The 17,343-nt window shown below is 37.5% G+C and overlaps 1 protein-coding gene across 2 annotated transcripts; it reads left to right on the top strand.

Annotated features, from left to right (window-relative positions):
- Positions 1-13: 13 nt before the first annotated feature.
- Positions 14-10,919, top strand: TMEM19 (transmembrane protein 19). 2 transcript variants are annotated; one of them, XM_031055588.1, is made up of 6 exons: positions 14-301; positions 3,012-3,125; positions 4,552-4,689; positions 4,993-5,247; positions 6,312-6,521; positions 9,138-10,919. In XM_031055588.1, the coding sequence occupies exons 1-6, from the start codon at positions 16-18 to the stop codon at positions 9,299-9,301; spliced, it is 1,167 nt and encodes a 388-aa protein (XP_030911448.1). In that variant the 5' UTR covers positions 14-15; the 3' UTR covers positions 9,302-10,919. The 2 variants fall into 2 exon arrangements, with proteins under 2 accessions (XP_030911448.1, XP_005419270.1); XM_005419213.3 differs by having other exon boundaries at positions 16-313.
- The last annotated feature ends 6,424 nt before the right edge of the window (positions 10,920-17,343 follow it).

The following is a 17,343-nucleotide window of genomic DNA, read 5'->3' as shown; positions in this document are numbered from 1 at the left end:
CGCAGCAGCCTGTCCATGAGCGCCTCGGTGCCTCCCGGCAGCCCCCCGAGGGTGGTGCGGGCCGGGCCCGCCCGCGGCTCCGGCCGGGCGAGAGGAGAAAGAGGAGAAGGAGGTGGTGGTGGCGGTGTCGCTGATGCCCTGCGCCTTGTGTTTTCCCATCAGGTGTTGTCCTTCTTGATTCCCATGTCCTATTACCAGGAGGATTTCTTCAGAGAATACCTCAAGATGATGGCGAATATGGTCATCCTGAACTTGCTCATTTGTATTTCGCTGGCGTTCTGGATCGTGTCGATGACTGCAAGTACGTACTACGGTGAGTCCAAAGGCCGGGAGAGGCTGGCATGGCACGGTCACGGGCGAACCCTCCTCTCCGGCCCTTCTAGGCAGGGGACAAAAATGGGAGGAGGAGTGTGCGCGGCCCCTTCCTTCCTCCGTCAGTAGAGCTGATAGCCGCACCTCTTACAGTAGGCGATAGGGCTTTAGAAGATGCTGACAGCCGCTTACTTGCAGCTCTGCCCAGGGATCATGTACAATTTAAAATGTTGGTGTCCTTTGTGATGTCTTTCTCCAAAAGAAAGCAAATAAAAATTAAGAAGTGAAAGGAAAAGCTGAGCTGACAGAGGTCTTTCTGTATCAGGGGAAGTACATGGCAGCATGGGAGGAGTGTGCCAGCTTTCAAAACTGTTTTAGGAATCAGCAGTATCTGCAACGTGCAGAACAGGTCATGCAGGAAGACTTCCTTAGTCGAGGAATAGAGAAACGGGAAATGGTGTAAGAGAGGGATGTATGGATGGAGTGGCTGGCTGAGGTGTGTGCTGGCAGCTCAGCGTTCTGCTCAGGCTGGCTGTGACTTAGTTGTGTGCAGTTGCAGGGACACAAGTCCTCTCTGTAGTCTTCTCTTTTCAGCTCTAGGGCCTCTCTTACAGCAGTGTGCAAAAGCAACTGACACTGCCTGCAGTATCAGTTTATGCCTAGAAGAATTCAACTGTGTTTCTAAGACAGGTAAAGACTTACCATTCAGATCCCAGCTGGTTTGATGCTGGAAGAGCTCCAGTGTCATTGCAGTATTGCTGAAAGTGCATAGGGATAGAGTATGAGCACCTTCAATTGCCTAGTGACACCCTGGGTCCAGAAGTTGTTACAATAAATAACCCACCAGTATAAGCTGACTTTTGTAGAGGCATTTGCATGTCTCTGCTCAGTGTTTTTCAGTGATTTAGGATGGGTTACTTCTGGTACAGCATTAAATCTGTATTGTTTGCATACTTCTGGTTTGGCTTGTAGTGAGATGCCAGGTGTGTAGAAGGTATGCAGAAGCAGGCTTCACAACCAGCTTTTATTTGTGTCATTTGTAGCTACCCAAGTGGGATTTAAACATGCAACTTCATTTATGTGTGTCTGCTCTCCAAAGGTATAGCTTTTCTGACAATTAGGATATTCTAGTCCTTGTTCTTATAGGTGAGTGGGAATTTACAGTTTAGCATGGAGAGACCTGGTACCAGCTAAATCAGGACAGGGCCTGATAGAAAGGAGAAAACTGTGGACAATCCCTCCTTTTTGTAGGGAATGGTTATGGAACAAGAATGACCTAAAACTTCTGTTACTCATTTGCCTGAGACTGGAAAGACCTTGGCTTTTGAAGGAGGTGAATTAAACATACAGTAGTTAATGGACTTAAAATGGTTCAGCCCATAAAAGTGGTGAAATTCACAGTCTGTAATATAAATACAAAAATACCACAAACTTTCTTTTAATAATGTACAGTTTATAGTAATTCTTAAGCACCAAACAGTGGGCCAGATGTTAGTGAAACCAGAGTGTCAATTCATTGTTTTATTATAAATCCTATCTTGGTCTTACTTAGTAGTAATTTAATACAAATACTTTTCTCTCCTACAAGGAAATCCAAAAGGTTTAGTTTAAAAATGACCTTGAAGAGATGAAAATTCTGTTTGTTAGCCAAAGGAAAGGAACCCCTTTGTGTTCCAGTACTACTTACACTCAAGTTGGCACCAAGAGCTGCCTTGGTTTGTGATAAGCAATACCAGGCTACAGCACTGGAGGGCTCTTCATCCACAGCTGGTGTTCTTCTTCTGAATTTCAGACTCAGTTCTGGGCTTGCTCACCTACTATGGCTTTGGGGCTTTTCAGTACAGAGAAGAGAATTTTTTTCTTGTGAATCTTTACATTGCAATGAGTGTTTTACTGTGTCCTGCTTTGCACCAGGGAGCCAGTGTTTGTGCGGAGGTTGGGGTACTGATGACACAAAAGTTCTTGTTGAAAACCATAATTTTTATCTTTCCAGCAAGACAAGCCTCTGTGCCTCTGTGAAATCTTTGTTTTACAAGATTGAGACTTACTTGAGTGCAAGATTCGTGGTGTCTTGTATTTGTGTAGGAGATGTACTAAATAACTTCTCAAAATTTAATTTTTTTTCAAAACCTACATTAACTATTTGCTTTAGCTTTTAGGAGTTTGTGTGCTTTTCAAACTGAAACTATCACTTCAAATCTTGCTGAGAAAGTAATCAGCTCAAAGTATATTTTAAAGAGCCTTACATCAAAAGCCTTACATCATCTTTCAGAAGAACTGGCAGGGCTGGTGTTTCATAAAGTGGTCACACTATTTTCACCTAGCAGACTGTCTTGCTTGGCTTTTTTTGGTAGTGGAATTCTGTCACAGTAAATTCAGATGTTAGTTTTTGAGGTTCATAAATCCCTTTTAGAATGGAAAATATCACTGTATTTATTTTTTGTCACATTTTGCTATTTTTTGGTAATTAATTTCAGTTCATGAAATATATTTTCTTTTGATAGCTGAATGGAAAAATTGAGTGGATAATTGCAGATATATTGTCCTTCTGTCCATATGAATATCTTCTGAAGAATAAAAAGTTTTAATCTCTATTATGATCAAAATTTAAGTATATATCAGGAAATAATGACTTTTCAGACATGAAGACATAAAGGCTTTATGAGGATCATGTGTAACCCTGTTACTTCATTTATCAGGTACTTTACGACCTATTTCTCCATGGCGCTGGCTTTTTTCAGTCTTGGTTCCACTAATTATTGCTACACAGGGATTTAAGAAGAAGAGTCTAGATCACAGTGGTGCATTGGGAGGTATGTTTTTTCTGAGACTTAAGCTGAATGTTTGGTAAACTAAAGGTCCTTTTTATTGTTTGCAGTTTAAGATTTTACCTAGTTCTATTATAATAAAATATAAATGTAAGCATACATACCCCAGATTCATACTGGGGTTTTTTTCTCATGCCTGTTTAAACAGTCAAGTTAACCCTGTGCTACTGTTCATAATTTATTTGATTAATACTATTATAGTTATATAAACCTGGAAGACTCTTTTAAACTTCAGTACAGTATGCAGTTAAATCATATGGTTTGGTTTAACACATAGAAGGATTCACAGAGAAACAAAGAAATGGCAGAGGTAGTGGTAAAGAAAGACCCTAAACTGATCATGTCAGCAGCCTTCCTGCTTGGAGGGAAATCAGTTCTCTTTTCTGTATGGTTCCCCTTTCTGTAACAGAAGCAGTTCTAGGCATTTTTTTGCCCAGCAAAAATAAGAAAATTAAATCTGTACTTCGCTAAGAACAAATGACTGTTTCTGAAACGTTTTTGTAGACCACATGATGAAAAGCCCAGCGTAGTGTACAATAGTGTTTATTGAAATCTGATGCAATGTTTCAGGGTGAGGTGATTCACCCTTGTCTTGTGACATGGCCTGAATTGATGTTCAGTGGAGTAAAACAGGGCCTCAAATCCTTCCTTCCCTTGTCACCCATTTTGCAAATCTTCTGTCTGTGAGAGTTAAGTGAAGCATTTTCTACGCTGACAAAAATCTTTCTGACTTTTATGTTCTGACCTCTTAACAGCTCTGCTAGCCGATTTATACTGGCATTTGCTCCTAAATGTAACCATTTTTCTTTCAGTCCTTCAGAATTGTAATCTCATGGTGAGGAGTGAAATTAGGCCTCCCCTGTGAAACGGGACATAAAAGTGAATTGCATCAAGGAGATCAAATACTTTAAAAATTACAGAATTAAAGAGGTGTAATAAAAATAAGAAAGTAAAAAAGAAAAGAATAGAGAAGTAACTTGTGCTAAGATATGGAGGAGGGTTTTACAGGTTATCTTGGAGACCTTGGATGTGGGATTCAATACCTAAACTGGTGATAAACTTGCTGATAGAGACAGAGCCACAGATATATATTTGCTCCTTATAAAAATAATAATATTGTTCAGGCACAGTACTTGAATTTCAATTATATATTCTTTGGATTCTGGGGGTGTTATTGCTTCTCTTTTATTTTTGAACAGTATAACTGATTTGTGGCAAAAGGTCTTAAAAATCACATGCTTCAGCAGTTAGAATAAAATTAGTAATTTTCAATGGAATCTCTTATTGCATGATTGTCTTAGGTTTATCAGGAAGATACTCTTCATATTCAGAAAATTTGAAGTACTTAATTGCTTTACAAAACAACCATTGTTACATGAAGGAACTTTATATACTTCTTTTTTCTTCATAGGACTGGTGGTTGGATTTATCCTTACAGTCGCAAATTACAGTTTCTTCTCTTCTTTGTTTGTATTTTTTGTTACTTCTTCAAAACTTACTAAGTGGAAAAAAGATATAAAGAAACAAATAGATTCAGAATACAAAGAAGGTAAGCCAAAATACTTCAATTCTTTTAGATCCCTTGTAGAGAATAACTACTGTATGTTTCTTGTTCCCTTCAAAGGGTCAGATGAGATGTAACATCTAGAACAGGGAGCACTGTTAAGACTCCTCTCGACCCTATCCCTGTGAATATTAGCAAGCCACTTTGCTTTTGCTTCTGTTAAATAAATTGCCATAAATTTTCTGTTTTGAATGTGTATCTTTTTAAATTTAACTTTTTATATGTATTATTTTGCTTTTGCCTCATGCTGTTGCCTGAAATTACTAAAATTTAGTTTCTGTACTTCAGGTGGCCAGAGGAATTGGGTTCAGGTATTCTGTAATGGTGGTGTTCCTACTGAGCTGGCTCTCTTATATATGATAGAAAATGGACCAGGTGAAATTCCTATTGACTTTTCAAAGGAATACACAGCATCATGGATGTGCTTATCCCTTTTGGGAGCTTTGGCATGCTCTGCTGGTGATACGTGGGCTTCAGAGATTGGTAGTGTTATGAGTAAAAGCAAACCAAGATTGATAACAACCTGGGAACAGGTTCCAGTAGGTAAGGTGTTACCTCTTCTGCATGTTCTTCAAATTTTGTTAATCTGTTTTGAATTATGCAGCCAACTTGAGAAGTTCCAAGAAAGACATAGAAAAACAAATATCAGAAATCTGGGATTTGAAAAGGTTATCAGGAAGGCATTCTCTGAAATGGAATATAGTCAACTGTGTTTCTTCTGCATCTTGTTGATGAGATGCATGAGCATAGCAGCCACGGAGCTAAAATCATTCTGAATGCTGTCACTTCTAATCTCTGACAATAGTAAAAGAGTTGATACTGCTAATATGAATAATGCAAGTTATCCTCTGATATTTTTCAGGCATTATTTTAATCAGTAGAATACATTTATATTCAACAGAGACAGTACAGAAAATTCACTTCATAACCAAATCACTCATTTCCTTTAATATCCTACCAAGAGTGAATACAGTGAACTTTCTGTCTGTCAAACATTGTCTCCATGGTGGATGTCATTGCTGCTTTAAAGCAATATGCCTTTTTTGAGTCTTGCTGACAAATTGATCAGAGGTACAGATCTTGTTGGATAGGAGTTAAGTGCATGGGAATTTTTTTTTCTTTATATGCATTCCTCAGATTTTTATTCAATGAGCTCTCAAACATCTCTGTTTATGGATTTAGTTCTTTTATTTTTAAATGTGCTGGTAAAACATGTCGTAGTATACTACTTCTGAAAGAGGGTATTGCTTTAATGTGTACATCTCAAGGTCTGTTTTTCTTGAGCAAATCTCTTATTTTATTACCCCACCACCTCCTAGAGCAGACAAATACCAGGTGACATTGAGAGGTGTGTGCTGTATAGTTTTATTTAATTTAATGCTGGTGAATATTTCTAGACAACTAGGCCTAGAGACGGGAAAGGAGTAGTAACAGGCAGTAATGGTGCAGGCTAAGCTGCTCAACAGCATAATGGGAATTGTAAAAAGCTACAGTAGATGTAAGGGGAGAAGCTCACTATGGGCAGTTTGGATTTCATGTAAAACATTTAAATTATCACAAGTCTTTTAAAATCAGTTTGTAAATCAGCAATACTTTATTTGGTTTAGGTACTAATGGAGCAGTTACTTTAGTGGGCCTGATCTCAAGTTTGCTTGGAGGCATGACAGTAGGTATAGCCTACTTTATAACTCAGCTCCTTTTTGTGAGTGATCTGGAGATATCTGCTCCACAATGGCCCATTATAGTGTTTGGTGCAGCAGCTGGCCTACTGGGATCAATTGTTGATTCGTATTTGGGAGCTACGATGCAATACAGTGGTAAGAGTCTTCTTTTTTTCTTTTTTTTTCCCCTCTCTCCCAATGTAACCTAAAATTTGACTTGAACTTCAAGAAGGGCTGGGGATATGATTTTTAAATGGCAAGATTACAGAAATAGCAGCATAAAGGACAAAGGAGCAAATGGACATAGTAATGAAAAGGAGCGAAGGTGGTTGGCCCTTTTCCACGTTTTGATTTGTTCATTGTAGCTTATTGTCATGCTGATGACTGAAAGAGACAGAGATACCCAACAAGTTACCTTGGAAGAAGCAGTTGCTGCCCTCTCCTTTTCTATATGTCTAATTATAGTAACATTTTAGAAGAAAGAATGTCAGTTTAATATTATCCATTTAGTTGGATTAAATTGTCACTGCAGAAGCTCCATTCCTAATTTTGAAGTCCTAGCAATAGGCTCAAATGTAAGAATTAAGTAATAAAAAGTGAACAATATTCTACCTTCTGGTTTTTTTCACTGCTTCCTGTAGAAGCTCTGTAATACAGAGCACTGTTTCCTATAAGTTAAGCTTATAATAAACTAGCTGTGACTTTAAATAAAAAGATGATATGCATTTTTAAAAAAAAATGTTGATTGGCTGATACTAATTTATTTCAGTGTTTACTGATTGCCTTGAAGGATCATTGCCTGTGAATAAACACTACAGACAACCTTCGGGCTAAGCTGTAAACTTATCCAATGTTGCAAAATTGTTTAGAAACCATATGTGACACTGTTGTGTTTAGCAGCTTGTTTACAGAGAGAACTTAAGTTTCCAGGTTTCATTGTTGGTATACTTATTAATTTGAAGTCAAGGTGTGAATGTGCAGATGAACTGCCTCAGAGACACAAATCCTTTAGGTCTGCCTTTACAGTGAGATCTACCAACTGTTGTTGATGCTCTGGATTTGGCTATACAGCCCTATTCTTTGTAATTCCATTGAAGTTCAGAGTACAACGGAGTGTTTAACTATTTGATGAATTTTTAAATATTTCTGTCCTGAGCAAGAAACACTTAAGCACTCAGACAATGTTTCAAGCTCCTAATGAGGCAGATGCATTAAGAGAATGGAGTAAACCTAGCTAATGCATGCCTGCATTTATCAGCATCTATTTCTTCTTCCTTTCATGTACTTTTTCCATGCTCAGCAACTTACCTTTTTAGCTGCAGCAGGGACAGTGTGCAAGTTACACAGTTTCTTTTACAAATTCAAAAGCATTGCTGGAGTATGTGTACTATGTTGTGCATGTACATTCTGTGGTATATATGTGATGTGATGCAGGCAAAACTGTGCTGCTCATTTGTGTCTCTCCTTCAGCCCGCTTTTTTGTTCCCTTTTCAGTATGGACTCAGAAGGAATACTCTAGTTTCTGCAGCATCCTGAAAAACAGTAAATATGGCAGCGGGAATAAAGAATTGTCTCTTTTTTTTAAACAGTATGCTGCTAATCCTTTCTGTCAATGTTTTTTCTTTTGGTGATACTCCTAAATGTGGTGTATCTAATAGCCTGTGGTACCCACAGTTTCTGAAAGAAAATCCACCCCTGCCTGCGCAGTTATTAATTAAAATTTTGAATAGCTGTGCAGAATAAGTTTCAAATTTACCCATGTTATCAGTCTATACCTATTCTGTAAATACCAAAACTAACAGAAGGACTGTTACTTTACCTACTTTTCATCATTGGATTATACATTTTATGTACGATTGAGGCATATTTTTAGAAAAAAATAATTCCAGTTTTTCCTCAAAGAAAGTACTACTCTCTAAAACATAGCAAGTGTTGAGAGTTAAGCCATTAGACTTTGAAGTTTGATTTTTCTGTAGTTCTTCTGCATTATTTAAGGCCAGGTTTAAATGTATATTTCAAAACAGTATTACCAACTATATACCTGCCAGGGAGTTTTGTAGTAGGGGGTTTTTAAAGTTTTGTCTGTGGTGCAGAACTTTTTTTAAATTAAAGTAGCAGCTTTCTTTGAAGTTTCCAGGTTGTGAGTGTTGAAAGCAAAATCTAAGAAGAAAAAAATTAATATAAAATATACTGATTTCATTTAGAATGTTCCAACCTTAAAAGTGTGCATGTGCACATACCCAGTTACACTTCACTACAGAGTGAGTTAAGATCAAGCATTCTAGATTGGTGTGCTTTTACCAGCATACAGAATGGTGCAGCTGGACAAAACATAGGATAATGGTGTCTGTACAGTAATACCTAATGAAGTAATATTAAAGTATTGATAATACAAAGGCAGATAATACAAGCAATTACCTGAGTACTACAGGAAAAAACTAGCTGCTGGTAGTATAAAATTGCTGTGTAGATAGAATTTATAAATTCAGCCTTTGTTAGGAGCTTGTTTTCTGTCAGATTAAGTAATAATGTTGTTTCCATAATTTTCCTTTTAAAACAAATACGCCACAAAACATGTTGCTAATAAGTTGTTTTTGTTCAAAACAGCATCCTTTGCATGAAGGTACCAAATTAAACTAACTGTAATTTAGCTTAGTCTGATGATGTCTTCACTGTTATAGTAAAATAAATTTTGGAAGGTGTATTTACTTGGTTACTAAGTTTCTCTTCATCTTGTTGGCTTTGTAAAATGAAGTTTTTATCTTTTTCCAGGTTTTGACCAGACAATTGGCATGGTTGTTAACCACCAAACAAAAGACTCCAAGCACATATCTGGAAAACCTATATTAGACAACAACGCTGTAAATCTTTTTTCTTCTGTAATCATTGCTCTGGTGCTTCCAGGCATGTCATGGTTTTTCTGGCCAAGAGGTTGAAATGGTTTAAGGTTTTCTGCATGCGAATAATTTATGTTCAGTCTTGCTCAGAGACTCCAAAGAGTTCCAGTTGAACTCTCTTTAAGAGATGGATCTGAAACATTCAAAGAGCCAAAGGACTTCCCATCTCAACTTGTTAAGGCTGTAAACCTCATGTGGCAATCAGCATCTCTCAGGAAGGTGCTTTGTCAATAATGCTCTTGCTGCTCCTCAGGTGGATGTAGGTCATTGCCAAGCGAGGTGAAGCACTTGATTCATTTATCCTCCATTTATGGAGCAGAAGTGTTGGTGTCTATTCTCTCCAGTTCCCAGCATCTGGAAAGGCAGAAAGCTGGAAATAGAAGTCTAATCCACATCAATCAGTGCGGTGGAGCCTTGTGGCTATTATCCAAGTTAGACACAAAATACACTGCGGCTTTATATAGGCAATGGTAACATGGGTGGACTGGGTGAATTCTGGTATTTCTCATTATTTACAGTTTGTAATGTCTTTTGGAAGTATTTGGGCAAGGAAGAAAGAATTCAGCCTTATTGCCTATTCTCTATCCTGATACAATCTCCACTTCCCTGAGAATAGGTTTGATAAAAATGATCCATACATAACATTGGAAACAAAAATCTAAATTTAAAGTAGAAACTTTAAGCTGTTCCAGTAGAATAATAAAATTTTCTGTGCTTTTTTGACATTTTTATTTCAAAAGTAATGATATTTATGAAGATTTGTCAATACTGTGGTACTTATCAAATATTTTAAAATTAAAGATGACAGTTGTGTATTCACAATCATCTCTTTAGAAAGATGGTTTTTTCTATAAGTATAGAATTGTTCCATAGTGTTTGGCATTCTAACCAAACTATACTCCTTGGTTATTTCTCAGCAGTGGAAATGTTTCCCATTTTGTTTGGGGCTTCTATTTAGAGATGATGGCCTCAGCCAAATAAACTATGGACGTTATCCTTGTTGCAAATGGGGGAAGTCACACATATAAACCATTTAAAAATAGAAATTTAATTTTTGATACTCAGGTTCCTGTGTTAGGTAATTCTGTCTTCCATCATTCATTTATAAAAGTTGCAGAAGTAATGTAGCCAGTACAGATTGTATTTAAACTTTAGAGATACCCTCATAACTTCTCTGTGTTGACATTCAGAAGTGTGGGCCCATACTTTTAACTTATGAAAAGCTTTTCCTTTTTTGTTGAAGATAGATTAATATTTTTTATTGAACATCTGGGTTTTTTTACAAGTGTCTTGTGTATATTGCCTGTCTTAATTCAATTGACTTTTTTATTTTGTCACCTTTTATGGGAATATTAAAAAACTTTAACACCTTCCATACTGAGTTTACTCTTTAGAAATCTAGTCTGTATAGATCTGGAATTCGTCCCTGGAACTACTTCACTGTATTACCGTATTTTAAAGATGAGATCTCAAAGTAGTAAAAGCTTTTTGAAAAGAAGAAATTGTATAGCTACTCTGTGTCCGTTCCTGTGGAAGGGCACAAAATTATGGAAGTAATATATGCACTTAAACTGTAACAATAAATACTTGGCAATTTTATGCACTGTTTGGACTTGTGCTGCTTCTAAATAAACACTGATTTAGTTGTCTTCTATGATTTTATTAATACTGTTGTGGTTTCTAGAATTGAGCAAGTAAAATTTTTGTAAGACACTTTTTTTTCAGATAAATGCCTTACTCTTATATTCTTTTGTTTCCTGAAGTGAAGTGTATTTTCAGCCACTGAAGTGGACATGGTCAGCTTTTTCGCTATTTTTTATGAGTCCATTTGAAAACCAGCTTACCATGGGGAGAAGACATCTGATTTCATATTCATAGCAGCATGACATGCTTTGATCTGTGATCATATGAACAAATGTGATCTCATTGAATTCCTGTAGTTAGCATCTTCAAAGGCCATTATTTTGGATTTTTTTTTTGTCATGTCTTAGTTATGATACTTGAGTTGCTTTTGAAATTTCCGCTCTTAAGTTTCCAGTATACAGAAAGATCTGAGCGCACTTAAACTCTGAAAAGGACAGTGTTTACTTTGGGTATATTGAGTGTAGCTTAGGCAGATATTGTTACATGTAACTACTCAAAAACTTTAACTGATAAGCTATGGGAGAAGGTGGTGGCAGGAGTAGGGGATGCAGGGAAGAAATGGCAGAATGTGGCGAAATGCCTGTAACTTGGTCTGAGTGACTAAGAGCAGTTTCTGAGTTCACAAGGCAGCAGATGGATAGCCCCTGTCCAAGTGCTACTTGGAGAGATAAAAAATGCAGGAAGTAAAAAAAAAAAGGGGGAGTTAAGAGAAAACCAGGAAATTGATCAATTTGAAATTGGAAAATAGGTTACTGCAGTTAACAAATTTAATTCCATTCTTTAAACACTTAAATTATTCTTTAGCTTCAGAACCATCAATACACCTAGTATATACCTCTGTCACTGATTTTGCATTAATAATTAAGTTATATCAATATTTCCACAGCACCAAGGCAATACACTCAAAAACTTTTTAATTGAAGCAGTTCCAATTGTGATTTACAGGTCCTCATGCTTGGCTTGACTGGTGGATGTGATAGATGTTTAGGTAAAATTTTGACATAATTGCATGCAAGAAATCTTTAGCCAGGTCTCACCCAGACTTGGTGCCGTGGTTGTTGAAGTATACTGGTATCAGAATCACCAGTATCTCTTTTTTTAATTTCTATTTCATTGTTATAGGTCTGCACATGCTGCATTTGAGTGGTCCATCATTACCCAGTTTGCTGAGACAGCAAAATAAAGTGGTGTAAAAAACAAAGGGAGTATACCACCTGTCTTGGGTATTAGAAAAAACTGATTCTGCAGATTGACTTTTTCTGACAGTGAATGGCTGAAATGTCATGAAATTCTGTTGATGTTTTACAGAACCAGCTTGGGCACTATTCACATTGCAATCTGTTAGGATCGAGCATCTCAGATTTGTAAGTAGGGTTTGTTTTCCCTGCATTTCTTCCAGCAGTGCTTTGGTCTCCACGCAGCCTTTTCTTTACATTTCATTATCTAGCATTTTAAACTGGCATTAAGTCGCTTTTCTTCAAGCAAGAGTTAACCTGTTTTACAGGAAATTTATTCCCTTAAAGCTTTGTAGGTATGTAGGTATGCTTCTGGCTATTGCTATAACTAGATAATAATTTTTAATTTAAGCATTGCTTCTGTTGTGGGATAAGGTGCAGCTCTGGGATACAATTATGTGCCTGTTGTAATGCATAAATCAGAGAAGGTACATGAATTCACTCAGACTATGTGGATCCCTGCAGCACTCCCAAGCCTGCAGCCACCCTCACTAAATATTAATGCCAATACCAAATGAGGATGAATACAGAAATGTGGAAACAATGCTGCTGAGAAAATGGCAGCTTGTACTTGGGTACTCCCAAGTCTGTAAAACTTGATTCCAAGTGAAGAAATTCAGCCAGTAATATTCATTAGATTTTCTACAACATTCATCTCACAAAGTCAATTTTAATCTCTTCCCACTACAACCACTAATTACATCATAGAATCACAGAACAGCCCAGGTTGGAGGGGACTTTTGAGAGATCATCTGGTCCAACCTTTTGTGGGAAAGGGATCTTTGGTGAGATTATCTAGCAATAATCAGTCTGTCCAATCACATTTTGAATACCTTTGATGATGGGCACTCTATCACATCCTTATATGTCAGAGTTTTCCTTGAAACAAAATAAGGTGGATGCATAAGAAAGTAGATGATCACCATTATGATTTCTGATCAAGAAATGTTTTGTGACTGACTGATGGTGTGAAGCAAGTGTCATACACTATATCCCTTTGAAAATATCTTCATAATAAATGTATCCTCCCACAGCAGACCAACCAGCAGCATTGCTTGTGCTGTTCTGGGATTTGCCATTATAGAGCAAGGACAAGTGTTTGCTAGTCCAGGTGAGATTCAAGAAGTGAAGACTGGATTAACCGAAATGTGGAAGAACCAGCCTGAGCTATGCTGAGGGAAGGAGAGCTGTACCAGTATGGAAACAACTGCCAGTTTGCAGGGAGCTACCTGGCTGGACCTGCTGAGTCACCTGGGAAGCCTTGCATGACTTGTTTGCACCTCTCTTGTCTGGTGGCTGCTTTTTTTGTGGCTTTGTTCAAACAAGCATAAAGCAGAGTTAAATACTGCAATGTGATCACTGTCCAAATTGGTCTTGGAGGTTCAAACCCACACCATTAGCAAGGATGACATGGTTTTAAAAAACAATGCATCCTGCAATTAGAAGAAACATCAGTAGAAAGTAGTAAGAAGTTTTCTGGTGCTCATTTGTTAATACCGTTTAGTATCTTCAGTAACTATTTTTGTAAGGTCTTTGCAGCTGCAGCCCTAGCTGCAAAGCTGGGAAAATAGAAGAACATCATAAAAAATCATGTGACTGTGTTCTGATGTTTCTTGATAAAGGGCTCTTGCTGCGTTGGCTTATGCAGAGTTCAGCCCAGTACTAGAAAAGCAACAACTTCTGTCATCCTGCTGTTTTTGTCACTATTACTTGTTTTCCTGAGATTTCATTGTTTCACTTTTTGAATTCCTAAGTCCTGAATTCATTCCACTGTCAAAAGCTGCTACGATAGAATGGTTCTCCAAAGCAGCAGCAGTCTCAGTCTGCCTTAAACTGTCAAATGCCTGGTTATGGTGCTCCCAACAGGTGCACATAATCTCATTCCATTAAGTGTGTCATCTTAATATAATTTAAAATTAAAAAGTGAAAGGAGTTGATTCATTATGCATTGGGATGAGAAGCATGAGTGTTACCTCTGAATTGTGGAAACTCTGTATTTTTTAGGTGCCGGAAGAAAACAAAGACATGGGTGTCAGCATCTGACCATTGCACTTGGTGGTGTCTACTTGAGGAGCTCTGTAGTGGATTTAGTTTGTGCCAAGCTATGCCAGAAAAAAAAAGCATCCCCAATCAAACCATAAAAAGTGCCCAAAGCCCTTATCACAAGACAAAAAGAAGTGTAATATTATTTATTGTTATTTAGAGTTTGAAGTTAAGTGAACAAAAATATTCTCATATTGTTTGCCTGCAGATTTGAGTAATAAACCACTTACATTCAAATAGGTTTGGTTTGGAATAGATTAACAAATGTTTCCCTTGGGTTCAGAACTCATCTGAAATAAGAATGTAATCTAGATGTTGAATTCATATGCCTTACCTTTTTCTTTCCTCTCTCTAATGAAGAAAGTTTTTTATAATATATTTTGGGTTTTTTCCCCAGTGGCAAAAAAGTGGATGCATACATATCAGTCTGTGCCCATATCATGGAGCCTGCAAGTCCAAAAATCACTCCTGCACATATGCAGGAGATTTAGGGATTTTTGTCCCTAGTTCTTTGCAATTGTAATCATTAAAGGTCTTTTACAATTGTTAAATATCCCAATATCCTCTTGTGTTTGTTTTCTGCCATTATTTGAAGAAAGCAGGTTGAGTTTAATTCCAGTTTTGTTTATCTCTTTCTCTGTTTTACCACCCCAACTCCTGCACTGGAGTCTGCAGCTCCGCTCTGATACTCACTGTGAGTAAGAGGAACCACAGAACAGCAACTCTTTTCATAGCAGCAGGTGCAAAGTCAGTGTCTACTGTTCTGGGCATGACACAGGACCAATCTGTTTTGTGCAATTATTTTTCTTTGCTAGTGCAAATAGTCATATAAAACTACTATTTGATGTCCTCTGGGACCTATAATGTCTCCCTTCCCATCCAGGTTTAGGGAAAAGTGAAACGTAAACCCACAAAAACTGGCAGCTAGGGCTGAAAGTTGCAGAAATCTGAGCTCCACTTTTGCATTAAGGATTCTGAAGAGTGCTATGGTACCCTGATATATATGAGACTTTAATGCAGAATTTACCTTAAGGTTAGAAGGCAGTTCTAAAAAAATCAGCTCAGTGTCTTCCCCAGCATTACAGCATCAGTTCTGTGTGAGGCCGTATCAAGATACAACAGAGACAGATGCACACCAGGATTATTTTATTACTCTACCCAAGAGTACCTAGAATAGGTTTCTTCCCAAATTTTTTCAGGCAGGAAAGCTGAAAAGCAGAAAAGTAACCCCGTGCTGGCAGACAGCGTGTTCAGGGGTACAATGCAATTTGTTGTAGTGCTCTCACTCCCAGGAGGCTTTGGCCAGAAACACATCACTGCTGCTGCTTGTTACAACATGGTTCTCAAAAATGTAATCCTAGTCTAATCAGGTAATGTGCGACCCCACAGGACCATTCATGTTCAGAATCTCTTGACAGCACAGAAGATTTCTTTTTTTCCTGCAGAATTGAAAAGACACAGGTAACCCCCTAGCCCCTCACAATGCCCTGGGGCATCACCTGTTCAGGCATGGGGGCAGGAGTCCTACATACTTAAGCATTTTTTTATACAGAAAGTGTGACCCATATTTCTATCACTACAGCTCTCCACTTCTAACAACAAAATACAAACATTTCTTTAAAAGAAAATATTTCATTGGTCAAAGCAGCAAGAATATGTTGGTTTTAGGGGAAGCATTCTGCTGAAAGTAATATGCACTTGACCTTGATAAAGTCTTTGCATTTTTTCTATGTGACTTCCTTGAAACTGGGTTGCTTAGTGTAATTAAAAGAAGCACTGGCTTTAATTCGAAATTTATAAGGGAAGAAATGATGAATAAAAGAATAGGCTAGCTGATTCAATTCCATTTGTTTAGTCACAGAAAAGAAAGCACTTGCTTTAAGAGTTTACATGATCATCCTGGTGTCCAGTCACCTGTCCTTTAGACAATATTTTAAAATCCAGGACTGAGCAAGGGTGATAATTGACAATGTAATTGTTGCTGGTTTGTTTACCTGCTCATCACCAGTGTCTGCTAAACAAAACACTTCAAGGAACCCTTCACAAAGGAAAGTGTCTGCAAATGCGTATGTATTTTAGGAGTGCAGCAATATATTTTATATCAATGGTGGGAGTTGAATGATAATGTTAAAAATGATTTGTTAAGTCTTTTTCTTGTTTTAAAGTCTACTTTAGGATAAATTGCTTCAATTTAAACCATACAGAGTAGTCTTGGGATTTCTCCATTAATTCCCATGAAGTATATGTTTAAAATACAAGTTTTCCTCTAAATTTTAGAAGGCTTAGTTGAAGGCCCTACATTTTAGTGAGATGTGGTTCTCATTTGGGCCATTAATAATTCTGGCTGTCTTTTTTCAGCAGTGAATATGATGAATACAATATTGAAAAAATAAAATTATTTGAAATTACTAATAGATGTGAGAGCTGGTAGAGATAGTCAGTCTCCTGTGAACTGGGCCTGAGGACTGCCTGAAATGCAATCTGTATCTGGCCAAATTAATGCAATCTGTATCAGGCCAAATTCATGTCACCAGGCTACCCAACACCCCTCAAGCAAAACTGTCAGAAAATAAGGAATTATTTGTTTCTCTTGGTAATTGGTCTTTAAAAACTTGTGTTTCATTTTGAATCTGAATGTGTCTGGCTTTAGATTCCTCCTATTAGTTCTTTCCCTGTGCCTGTTCCTGCTACAACACTGATGAGCTGACCAAAGTGAGCCCTTTCCTTTTTTGTGCCCTATTTTTAAACTGTGGGCCAAATTCCAGTCCAAGTTTTATCAGTGCCATGCACTGAGATTAAAAACTTCTTCATTACTTCCTTATTTCATATCCAGGAATTACCTCTGCCCTTTGCTGCAGTCATATACTTAGATACCTGCTAGGTTTTGACTATCTAATTTGTTACATTGACTATGAGGTAACACTTCTGTATTCCTTATAATGTTTCTACTTTTCATTTTCAGATGACAGCTCTTTATACAGTTTTTGCTGGATACCCCATTCTTGTCACTGTGTATCACACTGACAGTGCCATATCACTTCAAGTTTGATTAGCATTGATTTTATATTTACTTTACAGGCCATTTAGGAAACCCAAAAGGACCTGAAAGAAACAGCAGTTTTCAAAGACAGCTGTCTCACCAATAAATACTCTGAACCG

The sequence above is a fragment of the Geospiza fortis genome, unplaced genomic scaffold, assembly GCF_000277835.1.
Source record: "Geospiza fortis unplaced genomic scaffold, GeoFor_1.0 scaffold166, whole genome shotgun sequence".
Taxonomy (NCBI): Eukaryota; Metazoa; Chordata; class Aves; order Passeriformes; family Thraupidae; genus Geospiza; species Geospiza fortis.
This window is presented reverse-complemented; position numbering and strand designations above follow the sequence as displayed.